This window comes from Lepisosteus oculatus, chromosome 11, assembly GCF_040954835.1.
Source record: "Lepisosteus oculatus isolate fLepOcu1 chromosome 11, fLepOcu1.hap2, whole genome shotgun sequence".
Lineage (NCBI taxonomy): Eukaryota > Metazoa > Chordata > Actinopteri > Semionotiformes > Lepisosteidae > Lepisosteus > Lepisosteus oculatus.
Window position 1 is genome coordinate 16,828,037 of NC_090706.1, and position 18,422 is coordinate 16,846,458.

Consider the following 18,422-nt stretch of genomic DNA (forward strand, 5'->3'; position numbering starts at 1 on the left):
GATTCTAGGTTTTTCTTGACCTAATTGAATGAGCTTTAGATCTAATCAAAAGATGTTACAATGCCAGGTCTTCAGCCCTGCACATTGTAAATTCCTTACAAATCCCAGTAGGGCCAACAGCTCTCTGGAATCAGTAGCTCTGTGTATGTCTGCTGGGAAAATCCAGTGGTGCTTCATGTTTGCTGACACTTAATAGCCCAGCATGCAGAGTGCAATCACTCAGGTGCTTGCAGACCAGAGGCATGCTGCAGTTGCCTGACCTCTGCTGCTCGCTTTCCCAGAGGCTGCGAGGCCTCTGGTGCAGCCCTAGCTCACTTGTGATCATTATTATTCATCAATAATTCAAGGTCTCATAAGAACAAACAGAATATTTACATTCTAGAGAAACCAACTCCTGCCCATGTAACATTCGTCACATCTGTAGGGGTTGAGTCATGGCATTTAAAGAAGTAAAAAAAACAAACAAAATTAATGACTGGGATTCACCCTAGTTTCATTTTTTTAAAATGAAATCCAGTTAAAGAGGATTGCTGGATGTTGAGCTCTTCTGGCTTCTCCGTCCCACCAGAGGACCCCTAATACCAACTCAGCCCTGAGAGTCTTTCCTAAACAGAGGTGTCCTCTGCATGTCTGCAGGGCCTGCCCTACCCCTTTAATAAAGGATGATATCACCGCATATGAAACTAACCAAAACATGAAAGCATGAACATGGCTGAAGACTCACACACCCATGGACATCATTCAATTTCATCCGGAAATCAGCCCCACCTTTTCTAAACAGGACTACGTGCAGGAAGGCTTTGATAACCTTTGCCTTGAGGTTGCTAGGGCTCACTGTCTAAGCTCACCTAGAAAGAAAACAGACACCCCCATTTCTAGTTTTAAAATAGACAATTTTATTTTAGAAGAGCAAAGAAGTAATACTTTGGCTGTGTCAAGACAGCCTTAACAAAAGAAAGAAGAAGCGATATAAAATTTATAAAACTTGTTAGAAAGTGATGCAATGCTAACTCCTAAACCAAGGTCTCCTACTGTGAATGGAAAAATTTATTTTCAGGTGCACATGACTTACTCCATTATAAAAGCTTAACCTTTTTTTTTTGGTTTCCCAGCTTCCATGTGCAGAGTATCATTTGCTCTTTAGAGCGAGAGCAGGTTGAAAGTAGCACTTAGTTTCCCAGGATTCAGTCCATTCTGCTCCTGCCTTAGTAGATGCTTGTCTCGGTGGGACAATACTGGCTCTTCAGACGCATTCCTCCCGTGCTGAGGTGTAGCTGTGGGAGAGGGCCGCTGAACTCTGAGCCCATGCTGACACTGCGGAGGCGCTGATTGAACTTGGCAACAGCTGGGCAGCGAAGAGGGGGCTGCTGCTCCAGCTGTTCTACAGAATTCAAGCTGCCATTGGTCGGGACGCACAGCATGGACTGCCCTGCCCCTTTCCCATTGGGCAGTGGTAGCAGGGGCGGGGCTTTCTTCTTGTCACCTGCGTGGAAAGCGCCAAAATCCTGGACCGAGCTCCCATGGACCGGAGACAGCCGCAGGCCGGAGCCCTCCTTGGGATGCGCCCCCAGGACCCTGTTTCGTTTTTCTGCCGCAGGCGTGGGCGTGAGGCAGCAGGGGAGTTTGGCCAGCTCCTCATCCTGGCCACCCGCCGCGGGGAGTGTCACCGTGTCGCCGGAGGGCAGGGCTGGCAGCTCGGCCTCGGCCTCCTCGCTGTGCTGGCGCGGCCAGGCCTCGCCCTCGCACTCGCCCGCGGTAAACTGGATGGCGCTGAGGGGCACGTGCTGGCTGACCGCGCCGCAGCTGCATAGCGTGCTCTGGGTGTCCGGGCACAGGCAGGAGTTGAGGGAGCTGCTGTCGGAGTCGCAGCTGGGCCGCCGGCCGAGGCGCTGCAGGCGGGCAGTGGTGCGCGTAAACGCACTGCCCAGGCTGGCGGGCGAGGGGGCGGCGCTCAGCAGCCGGTTCAGCAGCGCCGTGCTGTTGTGGGCATTGTGGGGCTCCTCCAGGTTCTCTGCAATGTCCTCCAGCGGCTGGAACTGCATCTCCTCTTTGGGGACCCTGCAAGGAAAACAGGGAGCAGCCCTCACAGCGCTTTAAGACACAGAGAACCCCCCGGCAGGAGAAAGGGCCCTGCCAGTGTCTGCCCGTCTTCCCTTGTGTGGTGTTAAACGCTTGGGGTTCACGTGAGAAACTTCCGACTCGATCTAAACCTGCTTTCGCCTCTTTACTCCATTTGGAATACATTTTCCCTTCTAGCAGGGGGAGACAAGTAATAAAAGTCCTGTTGCTCCAGGTATAAGAACTATTTCACTCTCCCCAGCCTCCTCTCTCACTCCGACTCCTGCAGCAACGTTTGTGTTTTCTGCAACACCTGCAGCCATATACGGCCCCTGCATAGAACACAAGTACAAATTCAGTTTCTAGCTTTCAGTCATGCTTTTGGGAATCACTTTTCAACATATTCCACTTGTACATTTGTACTCTTTTTGCAAAATTGTTATACGAGTTAGCGCATTTAACCCAAGACGGCCTCAGTCCGTACATTTCTAAACTAGACCAACTGCAAGTGGTGGGAGGTGTTTGAGCCTGCTCTGGATCAAGGTTGCTTGCTGTTGCACAGCGTGCACGAGACACTCACGTCATGTCGAAGGTGGAGCCCTGGAAGGAGGGCTTCCGCAGGACAAACACGGTAGCAGCTGTGTAGGGGGGGCGCGGGTTCGAGTCGTTCCAGTAGCGGTCCTTCTCAATCACCGGCAGGTCGCCGTACATCTCATCCACGGCCATCATGGACACCTGGCAAAGCACAGCAGGGGCGGCCCTCAGGGTGAGAGCAGGCAGCTACAGGCCAGAGGGCGGTCTGGCCACTTTGTTAGAACCCTGCTTCCTTGGCACAGTAAGGTTTTGTTCAGCAAACTGGATCAGGTACTGCAAGGTGCTACCATTGTGCTTCTCACTGACGGCAAATTCCCTCGCTGCAATGGTTAGATTGAAACTGCTAATAACTGTGCCACTTCAATTAATCCATCCCCCTCCGTGTGGCCGCACTATGAAGTCATAATATACTAAATATTCTACTATAACGGACGTTCTCTTCCACTTCAATACACTCACCACTGATCACACTGTTACACATCCATCCATTTTCTAATGGCTTCATCCAATTCAGGGTTGTGAGGAAGCTGGAGTTTATCTCAATCAGCAACGGGCACAAGGCAGCATAGACCATGGGTGGGACACCACTCCATCACAGGGCCAATTTTCCCAGAAACCAATGAACCTACCAGCATGTCTTTAGGACTGTAGGAGGAAACTGGAACGCCCTGAGGAAACCCTCATGAACACAGGGAGAACATACAAACTCCACACAGATAGCAGCCCAGGAACTGAACCCAGGTGCCCCTCACAGAAACCTAAGACAGCCCAAATTGTTTATCATCTGTCAGAAATACCAAAGAGACAACCCCTTCCTAATTCAGTCCACGCCATCTCGGGAAATACACATCGAGATAAAGTTTTTAGACCCTTGCTATGATCTCCACCAAACGAGAATGAGTGCCACACTGAAAAGCTTGTAATCGGTCAGTAACACGCATTGCTATTTTTGTCTTACAAGTTAGATGGTGTACAATCATGACCGCGTGTCTGAGGGAAGAAATTGGTTCACTTGATCATGTTGCGTGGCTTTAATAGCGTTGCCTGGCAGTTTTGAAGACGAAGAAGGCACCTGGAAGTTCCTGTCGATGAGCCAGTTGGTCTCGAAGTCGTCATCGTCCACGCCAAAGGGATTGATCAGCTGCTCTGCGACCTGAGGGACACAGCAGGCAGGTCAGTGAAAACAGCCTTTACTTCCATCTCAACTCTCTTAGAGTCGTTATTAAATCTCTGCATCAAAATAAATTCAGTGATGGCATAGAACAATTCTGAAAAAAGTCAGAATTAAGCACAAATGTGTGAACTTTGTGAAAGTACTGTATGGTTGCCATCGCTGGGCTCACTCCAGGTGATAGTAAGAGTTTGCAAGATTGTGACATGATGCAGCCCTTCCTGATCACTAGTCCCTGTAATGACTAATGTACAAGCGATCAAGCACAGGATGTGCAGCAGACATTTCACCGCAGAAATGTTCCAGTGTGATCTGCAACTCAGAATTAACAACAAGGTAGTATTTGTAGACAAAACCATATCAAAATCAAGAGCAATATTTCTATTGAATTAAAAGAGATGTATTCTAAAGACTGCTTGTTTACAGTGTAATAGGGCTACTTCACCTCACCAGAAGTTTTGTTGCCTAGTTCTGAATCACAGACAATGACAAATATGGTGCTTTGCCATATTTTACAGAAATTGGAGGTTGTACACATTAGTGCAGTTTATTTTCATTGTGGTCAGAATTGGCATTGATGAGTACATTTCATTCTAACCCCAAAATCTAACAAAAAAAAATGTAGGAGTTCCCCTTTAACTGATGCAACACAGGTTTCCATGAAAGAATCATCGAGGACTCCCCAGGAGCAAAGCCGCCGGATTCGCCAGATTCGCCAGATTCGCCAGATTCGCGCCCCGGGCCTGGTGCTCTTACCTTCAGCCAGCCGGCGTAGAAGAAGAACTGCAGCAGAGTGAAGATGGGAATGTAGAGGTCAAGGTCATGACCTGGGTAGCCCAGGGTGGGGTCAAGGAACTGTCTGCCAATGAGGCACACCAGAAAGAAGCTGTACACCGCGATGGTCACCACCTGCCAAGGGACAGACCCTCCATCACATACAGCCAAGCCGCGGAGCAAACACCCGAACAGGACGTCTTTCTCCCGCCAGGCTGACTGGTTCCTCTCCTTTTCCGACAGGTGCTCAGGCTGCGTTCTGTACACACACTCATATCCTCAGTTTATAGCAGAACGCAAGTTGGTACAGACTGGGTCACCTTGCATAGTTTTAAAGGTTTCAGAAGAGATTCAATTCAAAATCTCAATTCACAGCTGATTTCTTTCAGTCAGTTCACCAGCAGGCTATTTCTACTTGTCTTTGTATAGATACAGGGCAAAGGGTGTCACAAAACCAAAAGGTTAGCGTTTTAACATTTTAAGACGAAAAAAATAAATATGAAATCAGCCAAGTTAAAAGCACAACTTAATCTACAGTTAGCAGGAGCTGTTTATTTCCTACCTATGCCCAAATAATTTTATAGGCAACTTCCAAACTAAAAAACCATTAGTAAAATATCCATCTGATCCATAATTAGGAATAAATTTAGACCTTCTAATCTACTACATGCCTAGGGTGGGTGTGGCCGAAAGTTCCTAGATTTGGGATTAAAACCCCCCAAAAATATGCATTTCAAAACTCGTGCTGAAAGGTCGGGGTCATCACCTTCCCATCAAGTATGACAGTTGGTCAAGTGGTCATGTGTGATTGAGGGATCCCTTCTCTTGGCCCTGTACGGCCACAGGGCCTACGGATATGGATTCTTAAACCAATTGAGCTACAAACCTAATGAAAAGACCTTGTAATCCCCAATCCCAGGTCGTCAATCTATCGGTTTTTGAATTCCCTATAAGCACTTTGTGGAACCAACAGATCTGCAGCAGGCCTGTGAATGTCTGCTGTGAAAGTGCAGCAGGGCTTCTGGTTTGCCACCATTTAATAACCCAGCGTGGAGAGAGAGAGAGAGAGAAATCACCCACCTGCGTGTAGACCAGAGGCACGCTGACCATGTCGTAGTGGAAAAGCATGCTGCAGTTGCCTCGGAACTCATTGAGCCCCTGGCCAGACAGAAAGACAGGAGAGAGAGCCACTGTAAAAACTGGGGTCAATCTGCGTCACGCAGAGAGCAAAAATCAGGCTATGGAAAGGGAAAAGGGCAGTTCCCTAGATCTCAAAGGCTTCCAAGTATTGTACAACTCATATGAGAACATTTCTATCCCCAGAGAAGGCTACTCCCCTAGTGCGACAGTACAGACAGGGGTTCCTATCCAAGAGGAGACCCATTCAGCCTAGCATTTACTATATGCATGCCCATTAGATTCCAAGATTTCATTCTGTTTTGTTTTTTCTTCCATTTTTATCACAGAAAAAATGATTTCTACCCAAGTAACTAAATATAACCATGGCTCAAATCTACAGATGTGCTCTTTGGAGATGAACAGCAATCCAGCCTCTGTTAATCACTCCGTTTCAATGAAATCCAATTAAAGAGGATGTCTGGATGTACAGCTCTTCCGATTCCCGGGTCCCACCTGAGGACCTCTAATAAACTCAGCCCCAAGGGTCTTTCCTAAACCGAGGTGTCCTGCGCATGCCTGCGCAGCCTGCCATACCTCCAGCAGCAGCTTCAGGGTGTTGTCGTCCTTGATGCGGCCCTCACAGCGGGCCAGAGCCGCCAGGTTAGTGAACCAGACGCAGGGCATCCAGTACTTGTTGTAGCGCGACTGCAGACTCTCGAACTTCTTGCGCTCGTCTCTGGTCATGAACCCTGAACAGAAACACAGGAGCACTCCAGCTGAAACGTATGGAGACCGATTCGTTTTTCACCTCACTGTAACCTGCACTGAAGGTGCAGGACCCGCAGAGCAGCACTGACCATGCTTCCTTTTCTGAAAACGGAAGCTGCCCTATTTGATCTGCTCAAAAATCTGGAATACAGAATGCAGACTGAAAACGGAAACATGGATCTTCATAAAAAATAGTTTTAAGTCCAAGTGAGCAGGTTTACAGAAACTTTTATGTAACTGATCCACCTTTTTCAATTTGTCCCTTTGCCATTTTTGGTTTAAAAATCACCCCATCCAGTCCACCATCTAAAATCTGAAAAGGCTGGCGTTTGGAATCAACAGAGACAAATAGGAGGCTTTTCCAGGGACTCCGTTCTAAAGCAGGAATTTATTTCCAGTCCTTGGAGAGCACAGCCTAACACAACAGCTGTAGACATCGGCAGACTTTCTATACAGATCCCGTCACACTAAGCAGCCTTGACTGTGGGACAAAACACCAAGCACAAAAGAGAGTAGACAAACACCACAGTAGGTTTTAGCTGGAACTGTACATCTTCCAGGTCCTACTGCTGACAGAAGACTGATAACAGGACCATTCTCACTCATTATTTAAAGAACCCTAACCCTACTAAAACTGATATCCCACTGATGGGTTGGGGAGCAAGGCTGGGGTCCCTGGATTCCCAATATGAGTTAACTTTGCAGCTTGGGAAGCAAGAGGGAACAGCTCTAGACAAATGTATCTGAAGAGGGATCTTCAACCTGGAAAGCTAGTGGAAATGCCAGCCAGGTGAGATTTCAGACCATTTTCTGGCCTCATTAAGATTAGTGTCTCTGAATGTCATGAGAGCCAGCAGCAGGACTGGGGATTCCCCGGGCACGTGGCCAGGGGAAGGCGGGGGGACGCTCACCGGCCTCCACCACATGGTCCATGGTGGGGAAGCGCCGGAAGACGGCGGTGCTGACGGAGCGGAGGATGAGCAGGGCCGACAGGCTGGCGTAGCGCATCAGGGTGCGCCGGAGGAGACGCCCCCTCTCATCGCTGCCCTGCACCCCGCCGGAGATCACGCACATCAGCCTGTCGGGCAGCGGGATGGACTTGTACTGGTTCCACCAGCGGTTCACCACCAGCGTGACATAGAAACCTGCATGGGAAGGAGGGACAGTCACACACACAGCACGCTAGGCGCACGCCGGGAAGGGCTGAGGGCGCCTATTCGCCCTGCGCACTGGAGATCCTGCTTACCCCCGAGACTGTACTCAGCGTTTCTAAAAGGGAATGACACAGAGAGAACAGCCCCGTGTGTCACTCCCTCCCGCCCGGAGGACAGGAGCACACCTACCCAGCACGAAGGACATGGGGATGAGACTGGCGTAGTGGTTGCAGTAAATGGCCAGCTTCTCGAAGTACCTCTTCTGATCCTCCAGCAGCAGAAACCTGAAGAAAAGGAAAAGAGCATGACGCTGTAGTGTGGCAGCCAGCAAAGGGCTGGAAGCCTGGCTGGGGTTTCATGACTTTTGACAACTACCTTACACAGAGGATTCTGGGATCCTGGGATTGGCTGTCCTACTCACGTCACTGTAATAACTCATTCCAAGGGGAAATGGCCTCATGGGATTTTGAATAATTAAGCTACAAACACCCAAATAAGTTATTATCAGGGAATATTATAATTTCTGTCTATACACTTTTAACTAACTACCCATGTTCCCTCAGGTGACCTCCTCTTGCTGGTACCTGCTGGGACTTGCAGTGCCCATGCAGCAGAAACCGATTGGCCGAGCACTGCCTGGGATAGAGAAGGTGTCCGTCACGCAGGGTGCCTGTCAATAGCAGCACCTGCAGACCGGCAGTGGCACCAGGGAAAAACACTCTTCCAGGTGGTACCAGCTGTTTGTAGGGAGCTATGGGGATCACAAGTCACAGACGACTCTGACCGTCAGGCATGACCCAACAGGGCAGCCATTCAGTCAAGTCTTTAAAATGGGGCAATACTCTGAACTGTAAAGTCAATTAATCAACTGTATTTATCAAATGCACAACAATACATTTGCTGGCAATGAAATGTCTAATTGCAAAGGCAAGCTTCACAGAGATCACAAAACAAGAGCGATATTCAGCTTTGATTAAATTCAAGCAGGTACATGCAGATGATTCCTGCACCAGTTCTGGTCAACCGTCAAGCCGATGGGCTCATGGGCTTACCTGTAGGTGACGCTGATGGCCATGTACAGAGCAAAGAACACCATGAACTCCTTGTACAGGAGCTTGTAGATGCTTCCCTTCCAGGCCAACAGCAGCTTGGAGAACCCACAGAAGCGGGCATTGGCCACCCGGGCAGTATAGGTCACTGTCATGGTGTCCCGGGTTCAAAGGTCAGGTCTGGAGGGTTGGCAAGAGTTGGCTTGAGATGGTCTTCTACCAGGGCTGGCGTAGCAATCCTGGAAAGACAAGGTACATGGGTTCGATCATTTATTTCATGGCTCCCTTGGGTCTCCGTCTTTGGAGGCAGACATTCTGTAGACTGAAGAAAAGCCATACATGAAATAACATGACGTTAGTGTTCTGCAGAGCAACAGGCATTCATCTTGTCACCAGTATGAAGGAACACTGTAGAACTGGCATGACTGGAGCACAACAGAGAAGCAGGTTTTATAAGTCCATGTCAAACGTCATGGAGCAAATTCTACTTGTGTTGTGGAATAACATGGATGTAGATTATCACCCTAAACAATCTCCAAATCAAATAATTTAATAAATGACAAACATGGAATTGCACCCTTAAGAAACTGCCGATTTCATGTTGGATTACAAGACCTGCTGGGCTGGGGCTCTCCAGGATAAATAGAGGGACCCAGCGTGCACAACTTGTATCCAGGGGGCTTATGTGCTTTGAAGGACATGGCAGTGTCTACTGTCATTACCTATTGGAAAGCTGCTCTCCTCCAGCCTGTTTCTAGTGCAGTCTATTACCCTTATGGAGAACAGGATTCAGCTGTTTGAAGAAGCCAGCTAACTTCGGAAAGCAGCTACTGATGAAGAGCAGAATGGGATAGTTTAATGTTTACTGGCTTCGTGCACACAACTACGGAGTTGTGGAAATCCAACGTTTTAAATGTGTCCATTTCCCCTCTCATGCCAGGCTTCTGATTAAGTGGCAAACCATCCCCTTGCTTGATTACCTCATGACCTACAACGTTCCAGGATGCTCCAGGCCCAAATACAAACGTGAAAGAAACAGCAGGAATCAAACGAGGATTAGTGTGCACATCAATCACGTCCTGTTCTCATCAGCTGTGCATCAAGCAGCGCTCCTATTAGAGCAAGGCTCTGTGTACACATGCACCTCTCTGTCCAGTTTCTGCACCCCATCACCACTTCCCACCCTACGAGGGACACGCCACCTTACAAAAATACTGATTCACCAGACGTCCAATGGATATTTTAAAGGGAACCAGGGGAGGTTTCTAGCTAAATCCAGGGAAGGTACAGCTCCCTTCTCAAAACCAAAAATACAAATAATTTTCACGTCAATACTACAAAACACTATTTCAAACCATTGAGAACAGGCTGGGTAACTGGAATCATTCCTCAACAACCCAAGTGCTCTGATAGAACTACTTTTGGTTTACAGGATAATACTCATCTAGATTGCATGGCTGGTGAAGGTCTCTTACATCCTCACAATTTGTGAGCGACGTGTTGTTGAAGCACTACATTTCCATCCAGATGTTTTCTAACTGCAACGCGGGATACACCCTGGGTGGGACGCCAGTCCATCACAGGGCAGACTTACAGACACAAACACACACACTCGCAACCAGGGCCAATTTTCCCAGATGCCAGTTAACCCAGCAACACGTCTTTGGACTTGGGGAGGAACCCGGAGGAAACCATTGCAAACGGGGAGAACGTACAGACTCCACACAGACAGCTCCCAGGAACTGAACCCAGGGCCCCAGCAATGCAAACCACTGACCCACCTGCACTATATTTCCAATATATCAAAAGGTTTGTGAAAATAATTATTTTCACAAATCAAAGCATGAAATCAACTCTTTACATCACTTTTCAGCCTAGGTCCTTGAAACTCATGGCAGTTGGTTTTGACTACGTTGCTTAATTGAATCAATAATGTAACTGATCGTTCAATGACTGATTTCTGGCACAGTTTGAAAAAATAACTTATGAAAATATATAGGTGCTGTAAATGTACAACTTCTGACAATTCCTGAAGTGAAAACAATTCAATACCAGTATAGCAAAATCGTCAAATCAGTGGTTCAATTAAATGAAGAGCTTGGGTGGTGAAAAAAACAGCACCGGATCAGGAGGAAGTGGATTGGGAAGACCCGTTTTTACAGTCGAATTGCTTGGTGTGCCAAGAGCAGCCATGTCATCAGACTGTTTCCCGGGCCGGGTTTCCCACCACGCTCCCAATTACATGCTTGATCTCATTACTTAACTAGTTGCTGAATTGTAAAACATCGAACCAGGATCCATGGAGATACACAGGGGGACTGTACCTTTAATATACAGTACATGCCCAATTGAGAAAACAATTAAGTTAATTGTTTAATTGACTACTCAGGTTGGAAACAAAAATACAGAAAATGGATTAACACATGAACAACTATGTCTCGAAGCTGGCGTGTTGAGTGCTGTTTGCGGACGCCGTGAGCTTGTATCAGGGACCTAACCGTATGGGAAATTAACACACACCACCTATGGGACTTGACTATCTGCGCTAACGTACTGGTATTCCAGAAATAACGGGTCAGGCTTCACTTCTGCGAGGCATTAGATCGCAGACAACCTGCCTGAAGGTTGCAGGACACGATAAAGGACTACAGCAAAATTCGCATCATCACTTTTTCAAACCACTTCCCATTATGAAGTCAAACTCGATTTTCCCTGTTAGGAATGTCGCCATGCTCCCTTTTTGCGATGGCAGCTTAACTTTGTATGTACCAAATATCTATGTACAAAATTTACAAAAGTATCACAAATACTTACGGGCACGCCTCATCGTTTGGGGAGAGCGGTTATCGGGGACTGCAGTGACTGAACCCAGGATGTGAAGCCGAGGTTCTGTTGGCAGTGACCTGAAGCAGCTGCAGAATATCCGCAGCCGATTCTCTTCCGTCCGGGTTCGGCAGTTCTGGTCCTGTCGGGCCGGCGCGTCTGCAGGGTTTCATTCCAGCCCAGTTCGTTATTAACAGCGTCTCCCAGCTGCTCAGGTGCGGCGGCTGCTTTCAAGAGACCGAGAACAGCTGCAGACACACCAGCCGGCCCTCCAGGACCGGGACTGCCCTCACCCGCTACTCTCTGCGGGACGGAGAGAATCATGTCTGGATAAGAAACGTCTGTTTGTTACAGTACATGCCTGAGCGCTGCTGAAGTGATCTGGGTTCTCTGGGCCACATGAAGTGTCGTTTTACAGTGCACATAGTGGTAAATGCTGCTGATACACAGTCATCCAGGTGTCCAGAAAAGCGCTATGAGTGTAAGGATCATTATCATGAATACTAAACGGCAGTCTCAAGGATGTTAGTCAAACTTCCAAACCCTTTGAAACAGTCACAGACAGCAAAAAATACTCGACTCTACATGTACTGCAGTAGCTTCGAGACTTGCAAACCGACGTGTTTTAAAATTGGAAGGCTGCCTTTTCGAAGCAATTAGGACCCTGTGATTCACATTGAATGTGAAAGCATTACACCGGGGGTCACAGGTTAAAACTAACCTACTGCCACTGAAAATTACTCAGCCACCTACGGTTTAAGGATGAGCGCCGCAGAGTAGAGTCTTGCACAAACTCTACACAAAGTCTGGTACAGAAACCCAATTACAACCTCAAAATCAAAGGCACAGGCAGTGGAGTTTGTTTCCAGGAACAAATATAAGCTGGTCCCGGGACATAAACAGTGCCATCAAGCTCGGAAATGTAACAGCAAGTCCCAGCAACATTGTAATAAACCTCATATGCTGTAATGTTTGAGAAGGCATTTGTGAAGTTCGCTGGGGTGCTAATATGCCGGAGCTTTTTTTGAAAATCACAAAAACAATGTAGTTCTCAGTGTTTACCTCGCACCCATTTCACCCCCTACGCATTAACTCCGATTCCAGATATTTAAGTAACTGTAAGAAACATTTTCTTAAAAAAACTATGGTGTCATACACAAATATGACTAATAATGATTGTTATAACAAACGAAACATTTTCATCGAAAATTCTAGAATAGCCAAAAAGTCGCATTTAAATTTAAAATCGGACGAAACATTAGTAACAATATCACACCCACTAATTTAATAATCAGTCTCTGTAACACAGTAATCACGTACTGTTACATCCCGCACAACTGAATTTGTTACCGCGGAGAAAACATAGCAACTTTTACTAGTCATTCAGCACTCACCTTGAACTTCTATAACCAGCTTTTCCTTAACCTTGGTTAAACAAATGTCCCGAAGCATCACCATCCACCGAAGCCTAACAAGTTTTTTGAGTAAAGGATTATCCACCGGTGTGCGCTATTTCAGAATAAGCAGCGCGCGTCTTCTCCTCTTTCCGTAACCGAGTGAAGCCGACAGGTGTCTCGTCCTTCCCAACCGGCAGTCGCGCAGGAAAGTTGGTTTTCTCTCAAAAGCCCCGAAATGCTTAGCCCCCCGCATTAAAAACCCCGTTAACTGCGCGAGGCGTGTACTTGTAGTAACTCACTGTGGGCAGAGAGAGGGACTGAGCGCTCCAGCCAGTCCGCCGACCTTCAAATAGCTTTTTCATTGTCTGCTGGGGGTGTGTGCGTGTGTCACTGAGGGAGAAACCTGTTTCATCTCGCTCTTTCGTGTGTTCACAAGCTTCCTCCTCTCTGCTATCTCTCACCACCCGTAATCCAATCAAGACTGCTTCTAAGACGACCCACACTCTCATTGTTTTATCCCAGCTGGCCTAGGTGGAGTATTAAGCACAAGAAATGCACTTCTGTGTTTATCCCACCGCATAGAAACAAAGCAAATTATTTTCAACAGCAGTAAAACAAAAACATTTCACCCACAGTGCTTAAGAAAACAAATCGATATTGTTAGTCGTCTTCAAAAGGAGGGGGTTGTTAAAGATTCGTTTTAAAACCATTTTGTTTCGCTCTTATAACGTCAATACAACGGATTTATTCAGAATAAAATGGGAAACACGAGTCGAAAGAGGCAAACGGGAACTAAGAGGAAGTGCCTATAAAACCCCGTTTTTTATAGCTTTTTCACGCGAAGAGTTGCGGTAGTCTGGAACAAGCGACGCTGATTTTGTTGATGCTGATAACCTCTCTTCCTTCACGAAAGCCGTCTTTGAGCCAGAATCTAGGGTTGTGGGTGGGCTAATTAGACTTGCCCTCGCCTGAGAACATTCTTGTGCTGTGAAAACTAGGACAGATTCGGTGAAAAGATTTGAACTACAAAAGTACACAGATTTGTGCGCGTGCTTGTGTAAAACATGGTAAGAATCTATGGTCATGATGCCGTCACGTGATGCCAAGTTCCACAATCTCCTCTTCCCCTTGTTCGCTGAAAATGTTTCCTTTGTGTGATGAAGGATAGATGAAGGAATTCTCCTCCTCCTCCATTAGGGAAGGCCACACTGCTAGATGACTCTACAGAAAGCTATTGTGCGTGTTGGATAACAGGCAGGACTTGTACAAATACCAATTAACCCGTGGAACATCATGATCGTTTAAAGATAAACACTTAATCTTTTCACATAATAACTCAAACCACCCATTGCTGGCGTTTGGCAGACATATTAATTAAAGGCCCTAAAATAGATCTTTATAATGTCTACAGTCGCCTCACTGACATCATAGTATCACCATAGTGTCGATACAGGATTAAAACAACATGGCACTGTGCTTACAGACTGCAGCTACGTATATCATTTTTTATTACAGGAGGCTGAGAAAGTATATTTAGAGTCAATCTGTAGAGTAGGAGTCTTGTGAAAACACACAGTCTGTGGTGTTAGGACAGATTGTGTGTGAAATATGGCAGAGAGGGTCGATTTAACAGCTCCAGATTAATTTTGCTTCAACAATCAAAAGAATAATGTTCCCATTACAAAAAAAACAACAACAAAGAAATGCATGTACAAGACATGAATGAACTCCAAACAAGTGCCATCAATAATTCCCAGATCCCCTTCAGTAAACAGATCAATCGCCGCATCACAATTTACAAATGTCAGAGTCACACTACACAGGTCTATGCGTCAGGCAGGTGGGCAAAGAGGTACTGAAAGAGAAGCATTGTAAAAATATCCAGTCTCAATCACTATTGAAATTACAACCACCATGGGTTCTGTTTACACTTGGGGACTGTTTAGCCAATAGATTGATTGTTTTCAGAACCTGTTTACAGTTCACAGATATGAATACAGATATGGGCTCCATCTCTCCCAGTTCAAGGTAGCTGTACGTTTCTAAAAGCCTGGCCACTGGCCTTGGGTTACAGAGCAGGTCGTAGAAGACAGCAGGTTGTTTGTTTTTTTATTTTGCTTTTTCTTTCAATGGCAAAGCAATGGAAGCATGTTGTCAGACACGGAACCTGACATCGCTGTTCACACCTCCTACAAGATCGACAACGAAGGCAGTTTTTTCAACTTCACTATCACAGACACAAAACATGTACAGTATGTCAAACCACCAGCCCCTATCATTTCAGACACTTTCAATTCCTGAAAATCCTTGCTTTCACACTCTAGATTCTGAACTCGGTCTAATTTGCTGTCTTAATTTGTGGATTCCTGTGCGATTGTCCGGTGTCTTGATATAATGAACTGTGGGAGGTCCTTCTGTAAAATAAAGGTCCTACTTAGCAGAGTTAGCCCTCTGAGAAGGATGATTCTTTTTCTACCAGTGGCAGCCCTTGTAATGGAGTGAGAGGAGGAAGCTACATCACACGGTGTACATACTGTAACACTGGGCATACAGTATAGCCCCTCACAGTGTGGCCCCTGGAGATGCAGAGAGTACTGAAAATGATGGTCACATCTTATCTGGGAGATGGATGGAAAAAATGACACTGATCTTCCAGAACTACAGAGAAATAACTCTCCCTTGGAACATTTTTGTTTTTTGATTGAATGTGCACAAAGCTCGTAAAGTTGCAGAAGTCCACCAATGTGTCAGCTCGGCTTGGATTCTCATTATTCAGCTAACTGTGGGAGATTCTGCCCATTCTCATGGACTGGCTTTTGCAGGGACATCGGCATGACCCATAACAGCCCCTCCAAGCAATACGTCAACTGTTTGCCAATGAGACAGCTTGGGTAAGAAAGGGGTGGTGGTGGGGGGGGGTTCTGGAGGATTAATTGTATGCAGTTATCTGCCCAAGACATCAGCCTTCTGCAATGTCTGGTGGCTGACTGTACACAGTGGCGTCACTTTGAAGTGACTTTGCTTGTATTAGGATGGCGATCAGGGCTGCAGGTGCTGGTAAATCCCTGCATTAGGGATTTTGAATCGGACTAACATTTCATTTTGTCAAACGTGCGCTGCAGCAGAATGGCGGTGAACTATTGCAATAGTCAGCCAACACTAGTTCTGCCAAGTAACAACACCCCAGCTGGTTTTGCAAGTCACTTTTATCCATTTATAAGTCTTGGGACCGGTTGTAAGAGTCTGATCAGTTCAGCATGGGTTGTATTTCATTTACTCAGGCCTGGAATGGCCAGATCTGCTCCTGGAAAAGTGCAGGTAAGGTGTTCATACTGGCTTTTCACTCTGCAGGATCTGAAATTACAGTGTTACAGTAATTAAATGTCCTACTCCAGTAACTGGGTTTGACACCCCTGAGTATAGAATAGAGCATAGATCAACTAGTGGTCCTTCCTATCCAATCCATTGCAGGATTTTGCTCCTACCAGGTCTGTAATTATTGAATTGGAAATCAACAGTAGCAATTAAGTTGATGATTGGAGCAAATTTCTGCAGTGGGGCAGACTGATTGGGAACAGCTCTGGACTAATGGTGTAGAATGATTCCTATGTCATATCCTGTTGGTAGAAAGTACTGAAGTTTAGGAGTCTTTGATTTTGTGAAAACAAGCTATCACGGTGTTGGATATTATCTTGCTGACCGCAAAATGGTAGCATGGGAGATGTTTTGTCAAAACACCAATTCGTTCCTTTAGAAACCCCTTGATGCTCACACAGCCCGCCGTTAAGAGTTCCTGGTGCCAGCTGAAGTTTGAACATGTTCCAGTGCTGTGCTATTATACTGAAGGTGCTCATTTCGGTTTCCTGAAGTTATGTAATGTGGGAAACGAACACTTACTGTACGTTACCTTTGTCAGTGATATCACTGCCGCTGTGTTCACAGGTCTGTCTACAGCAAAAAAAATATTTTATGAGGTTAGGTGGTGACTAACATATTGTTAAGGGTTGCACATGGTTGCATTCATGTGCAGAAATGGCATTTAAAACAGATGAAAAGGAGGCAGTTCCTTACACAAAGAGTTGCAGGTGTCTGGAACATGCCACCCAACCATGTGGTTGAAGCGATTACCCTTGTTTCTTTCCAGAAATGGGTGGAAAAGCCCCTCAGATGAACTAACTACTAATGACCAAACAAACTAGATAGATGCAACAGCCAGCTCTAGTTTGGAACTGTTGTTATGGAAACTGGCCTTCTGGGGGAAAAAAAACCCTTCTCGATCTTGCTATCTCTCAAACCGCAGAAAACACAAAAACCAAGGCACTACACCAGTACAAAGCGACCGCTTCGTTGTGTGTGAAAAAATATTGTCCTACCAGCAGCAAAACGTTCACACAAGCCGAATAATTCGAGTGTGTACATATTGTATATGAATATAAAACGGTTTCTATATTGTCCAAAAGACGTTACGAATTCCATTACACTTATTTACGTACATCATTAAAGACTTTTAACAAAGTATTTTCTTGTTAAAATTAGGGCATACTAGCGCGGACTGCTGCAGTTAAAACCTAAATCGGTGACATCAGCTCACAACTGAAGAAGGCTCTACGGCCGAAACTACGGCTGTATTTTCTTTCTTCTCTTTTCAGCACGGAACAAACCTTTTGTTCCTTTGCAGCCTATGCACGCTGACGCAGCTACCCACCTGAAGGACATCCACGCTGTTTACCTTTACGAGAACGAAAAGGAGTTATAAAAAGCCCAAAAGCTGAAACTCTCTTATGGATTTTCCGGCTTTTTATTGTTTGGGGAGCGGTCGTTGATGCGTGTTATTCGGGACAAACAGACACTTTCTAGTGCAAAAATACACATTTCTTAGGTCATTTAAGCTTTTTTTTTCCAAATCAAATGCGTCTATCTGAATTAATCTGAAAGTAAAGCGATTTACAGTGTTCTAGACCGCGCTGGTCTGTCGCTTATGGTTCATCACCAAAAGCGGTTCCCCTGCGCCGGGCCGCCCCGAGACAACGGGGGCCTGTGTTAATGAGACTTGGCGCTGTCTGTGCCCTTGTATCCTGTGGAGACTTGACCAGTAATAACCCCTAAATCTCAAAGTATTAGTTCGTTTTTTTTTCTAGGATGTAGTTTTATTTCCTGTCTTTTCCTTTAATCTAAAACCAGACTAATATGAAAAAAAGAAACGGACTGGCTGCAAGGCTCCGCAATACCCTTGCCTGCTGGTTAGTGTTCTAAGTGGGCCCTTAATTAAAGGTGCTAATTGACGTTTTTAAATGATCTGCATGTCTGTGTAGATTTCTCTATACTCAGACTACTTTCCCCCCGAAAATGCCTCACAAATTCATCACTATTGTTTCCAGCCAATTAAGCACACGTAACTTGACGCACTGTCTAAATAGCTCTTCATACGGATTCAGTTTATATTGTTTTATAATGAACAGGCGCAGGTAGGAACGGCAACGTGTTGCCACTCCAACAATTGGCACAGTCAGCACGA

At 46.1% G+C, this 18,422-nt stretch overlaps 1 protein-coding gene across 2 annotated transcripts; it reads right to left on the reverse strand.

Annotated features, from left to right (window-relative positions):
* Window positions 1–872: 872 nt before the first annotated feature.
* Window positions 873–13,282, reverse strand: best2 (bestrophin 2). Of its 2 annotated transcripts, XM_015348892.2 has the most exons (11): window positions 12,905–13,282; window positions 11,502–11,813; window positions 8,691–8,926; window positions 7,828–7,922; window positions 7,396–7,629; window positions 6,311–6,465; window positions 5,678–5,755; window positions 4,580–4,732; window positions 3,725–3,805; window positions 2,639–2,793; window positions 873–2,058 (listed from the first exon to the last, which is right to left on the reverse strand). In XM_015348892.2, exons 3-11 carry the CDS (start codon window positions 8,840–8,842, stop codon window positions 1,206–1,208), a joined length of 1,956 nt encoding a protein of 651 aa, XP_015204378.2. In that variant the 5' UTR covers window positions 8,843–8,926; window positions 11,502–11,813; window positions 12,905–13,282; the 3' UTR covers window positions 873–1,205. The 2 variants fall into 2 exon arrangements, with proteins under 2 accessions (XP_015204378.2, XP_006631675.2); XM_006631612.3 differs by lacking the exon at window positions 11,502–11,813.
* Between the last annotated feature and the right edge of the window lie 5,140 nt (window positions 13,283–18,422).

Bases quoted from the DNA above. Each gene is read 5' to 3' on its own strand.
- best2 (XM_006631612.3), bottom strand. From the start codon at position 8,842: ATGACAGTGACCTATACTGCCCGGGTGGCCAATGCCCGCTTCTGTGGG. The intron at 4,733-5,677 runs GTGGGTGATTTC...GTCCCTTGGCAG, and splicing joins TGCCTCTGGTCTACACGCAG to GTGGTGACCATCGCGGTGTA. The intron at 3,806-4,579 runs GTAAGAGCACCA...TGTGTCCCTCAG, and splicing joins TCTACGCCGGCTGGCTGAAG to GTCGCAGAGCAGCTGATCAA.